Source organism: Nicotiana sylvestris, chromosome 6, assembly GCF_000393655.2.
Source record: "Nicotiana sylvestris chromosome 6, ASM39365v2, whole genome shotgun sequence".
Classification (NCBI taxonomy): Eukaryota; Viridiplantae; Streptophyta; class Magnoliopsida; order Solanales; family Solanaceae; genus Nicotiana; species Nicotiana sylvestris.
Window position 1 is genome coordinate 1,451,245 of NC_091062.1, and position 7,874 is coordinate 1,459,118.

The following is a 7,874-nucleotide window of genomic DNA, read 5'->3' on the forward strand; positions in this document are numbered from 1 at the left end:
AAATAAACATAAAAAAACTCGTTTATTTAACATGTGGCTACTGTAATAAGAAAAAAAAATTAGACGTTACAGTTCGAACCTTGGTGTTATAAGTTCTAATTTCAGTAAATTTTATGTCTTAACATTTGTTGTCTAATAAGTCTCTTTTTTCCTTTATTAAAGATGTAAAAATAAGAAATATTTTTAAATCTTCATTGGTTGGCAATGTTTCTAGATTAGGTAAATGCAAGTAAGGTTCAAGAACACTTAAACTGTTAAGTATATGATTAATTAAATAAAAGTCAATTAGTTTTGACTTAGTGGGCGTTTCGACATAAGAATTGTGAAATTTTGGAAAAAAGTGATTTTTTTGGTATTTGAAAAACTAAGAGTTATGTTAGGACATAAATACAAAATACAAATTGGAGTTGTATTTGAATTTTTGTGATTGATTAGAAATTAAAATTTGAAAAACAATTTTTTTAGAATTTTTCAAATTTCTGAAAGATATATAGCCCGTTTGGACATAAGATTTTTTTTTTTTTACTTTTTTTCGAAATAAGTGTTTGGTCATAAAATTTTCAATTTTCACTTGAAGATAATTTTGGAATTTTTGTAAAATTTGAAAAACTTCAAAAAGCTGTTTTTTAAAATTTTCACTCAGATCACCCACAAAACTTCAAAAACAACCCAAAATTATATTCATGTCCAAATATAACTCTAATTTTCAAATACCATTTTTCTTTGAAAATTTTTTCACTTTTTTTTGGAATTTTACAATTCTTATGTCCAAACGCCCACTTAGAAATTAAACTTCAAGTGAAATTTGAAAATTTTATGGCCGAATACTAATTCCGGAAAAAAAGTAAAAATTTTGCGAAAAAATAAATTTTTTTTAATGGCCAAACGGGTTCTTAGTATCCAAAATGGAAGGCCAAGGTACCGCCAAAGGATGCGGTGTAGTGGATGAGGCTGCTCTTCCTTTAATCAGAGGTCTCGAGTTCGAGTCTTGGATATGGAAAAAATTTTGGTAGGGAGCGCTTCCCCCCGAATGGGGTCCTATGCGGCGTGAATCCGGATATAGTGGAACTCTAATACGGGTATCGAACACCGAATGAGAATAAAAAAAAGGCCAAGATTTTTTGGGTGTGAAAAGTGTAGATAGAGATGAGTCACATGTGATCATTTCCTTAAAAGTCTACAAGCTCAGTACCAAATAAGCATGCTTCTTGTTCAGTAAAGTTGGAAAAGAAGCTACACAGAAGACTATAAACAAAACTATACTATATATATTCACTTAACTGGCAAACTACATAAAACAATATAGCTTTATGTCCATATATAAACATAGCAAAAAATCATTATTTTATTACTACCAATGTCTTTTTGTGAGCAGAAAAAGCAAAAGACAAACCCAGGGAAGAGAGAGAATAATAATAAGAAGAAAAAGTTAAAGTCTTGATTGGTTCTCTGTGTGTGTATTATTTGGTGTATTGTATTTGTTAAATTGAAAAAAAATCAGTCTGTTTAGGCCATCACTATCAATTTATTTTACAGCTTCACTTATTACAACTCCAAAAGTTTCAATCTTTGTCTCTTTAATTGATCTTTTCTTCAGTTATTTGATTTAGTCAAGCTGTTAGCTTTTTTGGGTTTTCAAGAAAGATTTAAGAAAGTGACCCTTTTTATGTTTTTATGCTAAAGTTTTAATCTTTTTCTCAAGATTCAGTTTAAGTGATCTTTTTTCTCTTCTGGGTGTTTTTCAATTTGTGGTATTAGATATGACTGTGGAGGAAATTAGAGGAAATATGCTAAAGTTTTAATTTTTTTATGGTTTTGTGCTAAAGTTTTAATCTTTTTCTCAAGATTCAGTTTAAGTGATATTTTTTAGCTTTTGGGTATTTTTCAATTTGGGGTTTTAAAGATGACTGTGGAGGAAAGGGAGAATAATGATAATTTTCCTGTTGGTATGAGAGTTCTTGCTGTTGATGATGACCCAATTTGTTTGAAGTTATTGGATGGATTGCTTAGGAAATGCCAATATCATGGTATGTTTCTTCTATGGTTTTTGCTTAATTCTTTTGGTATCTTCAGTATTTTCATTTGGGGTTTAATTTGGAGTTGTTGTAAAGTTTACTGAATTGGTTTGTAATTTGAGGCTAATTGCAATTTCTGCTGTTTGAGAAGTTGTTTTCTGTTCCATTTCTTTTTGTAACTGTTTTCTAATTCAGACTTTCAAAAGGAGCAGTTTAGATCTTTTTATGTTTGGAGCAGTAAAAGGAGTAGTTTAGATCTCAACTCTAAGAAAAAGATTTTCTATTGTTTTTCATAATTCCAAGACTGTCATGTTTTTCCATTGTTGTTAGTTGACACTTAGTTTTTTTTTTTTCTGGTCATGCATGGTTCATTTTTCCTTTGGATTAGATTGTGGCTTTTCAACAATGAAAGTCAACTAGAAAAGAGTAATTTTGGACTTCTTTTGATTTAATTTTAGGCTTTTCTTTTTATAGTTTTAGTACTATGTAACTGTTAAAAATAAAGTCCAAATTCTCCATTTTGTACTCTTTCATTCTAAGTTAAAGTTATCAATATGGTTCCTATGAACATATTTGAATTTGATCTTTCAATTTGTCCCTATGTTGCACGGACTCTCCAAAATGTTGCCGCACCGGTGTTGGATCCTCCAGAAATATACTACTTTTGGAGGATCCGACACATATCCGACAATATTTTCGAAGAGTCCGAGCAACATAGATTTGTCCTATGGATAGACCGGTTTGAAGCCTAGTTTTCTCTCATATGTTCATTGGAGTTCAACTAAGCTCATGTACCACTGTAAATTTATTGGGAGATTTGACTTATTTGGTCTCTGTCGTTTGGAACTTCCTAGAACTGATTTTCTCTCAGATGTTCATTGGTTTTTCCGCGGAGAAAATCTTTAGTTACATTGCAAATTTTCTGAATATGATCTGTTGTGTCACAGTAACTACAACAAGTCAGGCAAGAACGGCGTTGAAGATGTTGAGGGAAAACCGAGATAGATTTGACTTGGTAATCAGTGATGTCCACATGCCTGATATGGATGGCTTTAAACTTCTGGAGCTTGTTGGTCTTGAGATGGATCTTCCCGTCATAAGTAAGTACAACTAAACTCTCTATAACAGCTTTGTGTGTTCTGACATTTCCTTGGCTTTTAGTATGAATGACTGGTATACACCTATAATAACATTTGACGTTTAAATATTATTTGGTTGTTATAGATAGGTAAAATATAACATAAAAAGTTGGTTCGGAGAAAAACTTGACGTTGTTATAGAGAGGTCCGACTGTATAAATGCCTTCATTTTTCTTACTTTTAGATCTATCCTTGATGTTCTTTTCCCCTTGGCTTCCGGTAGATAAAATATTCTTGCATCAAGCTTTGAATATCTTTCCCTGTACTTATATTGAACTATTTTGTCCAGTGTTGTCAGCAAACAGTGATAGTAGACTTGTAATGAAGGGAATAACTCACGGTGCTTGTGACTATTTGGTGAAACCTGTCCGGCTTGAGGAGCTGAAGAATATATGGCAACATGTAATAAGAAAAAAGAAAGTTGAACCTAAGAACCACATCAAGTCTGATGATCAAGACAAGGCAAATCAAGGAGGCGGAGAAGGTGGCAAAGGACCGCAGCTTTCAGGTAATTCAGATCAAAACGGGAAGCTTAACAAGAAAAGGAAGGATGAAGAATATGAAAGCGATGAAAATGGAAATGACGATGACGATCCAACAACTCAGAAGAAACCTCGTGTTGTTTGGTCTATAGAGCTTCATAGGAAGTTTGTTGCAGCTGTTAATCAGTTAGGCCTTGAAAGTGAGTTCTTTAGCATTAGTATGGTAGTCGTTTTCTATCTTTATTATGGATGTTTCCATATTAACGGACTGTTCATCTTGTTTATAATACAGAAGCTGTTCCTAAGAGGATTCTCGACATGATGAATGTTGATGGACTTACAAGAGAGAATGTGGCTAGCCATCTTCAGGCATTAACCTCTCTTTGTTCTTTTATAATTCTATATATTGCGATTGAGTCCGGTTTCTTTACGAGTTTAGCTGGCTATTGAACTTAAGAATGGGAAAGATCATATAGAAATTTTCCTTGCTACATTTACACAAATGTTTGTTAGCTAATGTCTGCATTTTATTTTTAAATTAGCATTTGAAATACAATGAAGGGAAGCAATGCAGTAATTCTCTATAACAATCACAATGGTGTTCTATGAGTTGTCCTGTGCGTAATTTCCTTTTCTTAAGAGAAGCACAAAGGTATATAGTTTGAAAAGTTTTAATAAGGCTTTTCTTTTTGTGTCACAGAAGTATAGGCTCTACTTGAAAAGGATCAGCTCAGAAGCAACCCAGCAAGCCAACATGGTTGCCGCATTAGGTGGAAAAGATTCTGCGTACATGCGGATGGGTTCACTTGACGGGCTTGGTGGTTTTCGAACATTGGCTGGATCCGGAAGGTATGGTCAGGCCAGCTTATCATCATCATATGCATCAGGAGGTATGCTCGGCAGGCTAAATAGTCCTGCCGGTGTAAGCCTTCGCAGTCTGGCATCATCACCGCTGCTCCAACCTAATCATGGTCAAAGTTTAAGCAACTCCATGAATTCTTTTACGAAGTTGAATCCAAATGTTCCACCTGTAAGCCAGAATGCTAGTTTATTCCATGGAATTCCTGCATCGTTGGAGCTTGATCAATTACAGCAGAGTAAACGTGCCATACACATGGGAGAACTGAATCCTCTGGATGAGCACGGACTGCTCACAGCGGCCAGTAGTACATTCACGGACTCTAGATCTGTGGTTGGTAACTCAAACAGCTCGTTGTCCAATGTCTTAAATAATCCTATATTGCTTCAAGTGAACTCCCAGCAACCACTGACAGGGGGAGGATTTGGAAATCAACCTTCTCTCAACGTCGCTTCTTTTAGCTCTGATGCCTTTAATACTGGAGTAAGTGGTTCGTCCAATTTTCTGGACCATAGTAGATATACTGAGAATTGCCAAAACTCTATCCAGCCTGTGAAGTTCCAATCAAGTTCTTTTCCTTTGACTGAACCTTTTAGTAACAGCCATTTGCCTCAAGATAGGGTAAGAGAGAATAGCACTTCAGCCGGCCCTCATTTGCAGAACAGCACCGTTGATTTTTCTTCCTCGACCATAGTATCCCTACCTTTTGAAGCTTCAAGAGGAGAAACACAATGCCTGGAAAGTTTAGGGGGTGGTGTTCAGATAATGAACCAAGTGCACTGCCAACGGTGGCCGGATCAGAACCAACATTATTCCCAGAATTCAAACCATATTTTTGGCAACATGAGCTCTCAAGTTTCCAGCAATGGTGGCGTGGCGTCTTTACCCCATAGTATGGACCAAAACAATGAAGTGGTCTACAGAGGGGTAGACGTCTCTTTGATTGGCAGATCAAATGGAGGTTCTTCGGCACTCATACAACATAGTCCCGACTCGAGGATGAGGACTAATGAAGACTATCTCTTGGAGACAACAAAGCAACAAGTTGGTTTTCTTCCTCAGGGCTATGGCTCCCTTGATGATCTTATGAGTGCAATGAAGCGGGTAAGATAACCTTTTTTGGACTTGCTTTCGTATTTTTGAAAGCTTTCAAATGTTTTATTCTGAAGTTATAAGTATTACATTCTAAGACCTGAACGGTAATCTAGAACGCCACATACAAATGTTAGTTGGATATGTACTATTGATTTTGAAATAAAGATGAATTCCACAACCTCTTGCAGAAATGAGGGGTAAAGCTGCGTACAATAGACCCTTGTGGTCTTGCCCTTCCCCAGACCCCGCCCATAGCGGGAGCTTAGTGCACCGGGCTGTCCTTTTTTTTTTTTTTTTTTTTTTTACCTAAATCCTCAGTCTCAACTCTAAGTATAATTGGTCAAGCTTTTCTTGAGGAAATGACTCTTAAATTGGTCACTTGGATTAGTATATATAATTTCTTCATATGTATGTGCTGTCTCATATTGCAAGACATAGATGAACATATACTAAAGGATTTTATTTGTGTGATGCAGGAGCAACAAGATGGAGCCATGTTAGAAGGGGGAGAATTTGGATTTGATGCTTATTCTTTTGGGTCAGGTTTATGAGGTTTTGTAACTATCATTTTAGGAAGAGGATTTTAGGAATGTAGCATGGTTTATTTGCTCGTTTAGGATTCTGTAACATTATGCCTACAAGAACTACCAGTGCACCCCTGCCTTCTTTTTCATTGTTCATTTCCAATCCAGGAACGAGGTATTGATCGTAGAATATACTTAAATGCTTTCTTGTTGCTTCTAAAGGGCCAGTTCTGTGAGTTCCAACGGACCATTTGCTTTAGACTCAAGTAATGTATATATATGCGGGAAAAAAGTGTATGCATATAATAAGATTGCACTCATTTTGAATTCACTGACTCTGGATCCTGATCCGCCTCTAGAGGGGCTATATAGGCGAGTCGACCATGTCTGCAGATTCATGTATCAGTGACAATAATGTTGTGAGAGATCAGAAGCTTGACACTAGAAGTACTACACATATCTCACCAAAAAATGCTTAGCTCATGATAGATTGAGACTCTTCTTTGGCTTTATGAAGCAATAAACTATTAAACTGTCTCTAATGATTCTGTTTATAACTACTTTTAGTATGATATTAAAATTTGTTTCAGTTAGCTTCTCTACAACTTTCAGTTGTTTCAGGACAAACAAGTGAAAATATCAGGCATTTTAGCATACCCATGATATTTGTGTACTAGTGGAGATACTCATAATGAAAGTACAAAAGTAAGAACCTTGGGTTCAAATTTTAAGTAACTAAACAGTTACTTATATTATGTAATCCAAGTATAATGAATTGCTGTATAAAGCTTATTTCAAATAGTTATCATTGTTCTAAGTTTTCCAAAATTTTTTAGATAGATTTGGTGGGGTGTGCCAGGCCAAGGTTGTAGTGCACCACCAAGGCGACGCTTGAAAGTCCTGATAGCAAGCTACCGTGGTGGACTTTCCCCCTAAAAAAATTAAGTTAATATCGTGTGAGTCGATGACTCACATATCAGATATTAAACTGATAAGAACAGATACTACACTTGATCTTAGCCAAAAGGCCGAGAAAGGTATGCTTTTCTAAGTTCATGGTCTATCTGTTTTATACAAATTCCCTTTTGTTCTACTTTCTTCCACTTCCAGTGTGGGACGCTACACAATGGAAACTGCGTAAGTCTGTTTATCTTGACAATCCCCCCCCCTCCCCCCTCCCCCCAACTTTGTTTTAAGATTTCTTACAGTAACAAGGTCTACTCAACTTGAATTCCACGTTAATGGAACTTGTCTCATGAATGTATCACAAAATTTTCAATTATTATTTGTATTATAAGCTAATCAGAACGTTTGATTATTCGATCATGGTATTTGATTTGCCAAATGCACCATTAGTTTATACTCTTTCATATATATATATATATATATATATATATATATATAGTGCAACTCAGTTTTTATTTTTTATACCATTTCTCAGCAGAGCACATTTCTTGCTTATCGATTAAATTTAGTATCTGCTTCTTATACTAAGGTAACTATTTAAGAGAAACAATGAAGAAAGGAAATTTTGCATGCTCATAGAAAGGCATGAGTACAGCATTCATTGCATGTACTTATATTTGGGCAAAAAAATCTTTGAATTACATTTGGTAGGGTGCGCCTAGCCAAGGTAATAGTGCAACGCCAAGGCGACACTAGAAAGTCCCGATAGCAAGCTATCGCGGTGGACCAAAAATGTACCCGAAACGACTTGAAATTTCTTAGGTTTATAGAAGTTTTTTGACCAACTCCAATTG

The 7,874-nt window shown here is 35.4% G+C and overlaps 1 protein-coding gene and 1 non-coding gene across 2 annotated transcripts; one reads left to right on the forward strand and one right to left on the reverse strand.

Annotated features, from left to right (window-relative positions):
• Positions 1-1,228: 1,228 nt before the first annotated feature.
• LOC104210574 (two-component response regulator ORR24-like) lies at positions 1,229-6,341 on the forward strand. The gene is made up of 6 exons (XM_009759502.2): positions 1,229-2,027; positions 2,963-3,115; positions 3,444-3,836; positions 3,929-4,005; positions 4,337-5,599; positions 6,067-6,341. Exons 1-6 carry the CDS (start codon positions 1,904-1,906, stop codon positions 6,139-6,141), a joined length of 2,085 nt encoding a protein of 694 aa, XP_009757804.1. The 5' UTR covers positions 1,229-1,903; the 3' UTR covers positions 6,142-6,341.
• Positions 6,342-6,959: 618 nt separating this feature from the next.
• On the reverse strand, positions 6,960-7,155 carry LOC138872298 (U2 spliceosomal RNA). The gene has a single exon (XR_011400761.1). It is a non-coding gene; the product is annotated as a U2 spliceosomal RNA (small nuclear RNA).
• Between the last annotated feature and the right edge of the window lie 719 nt (positions 7,156-7,874).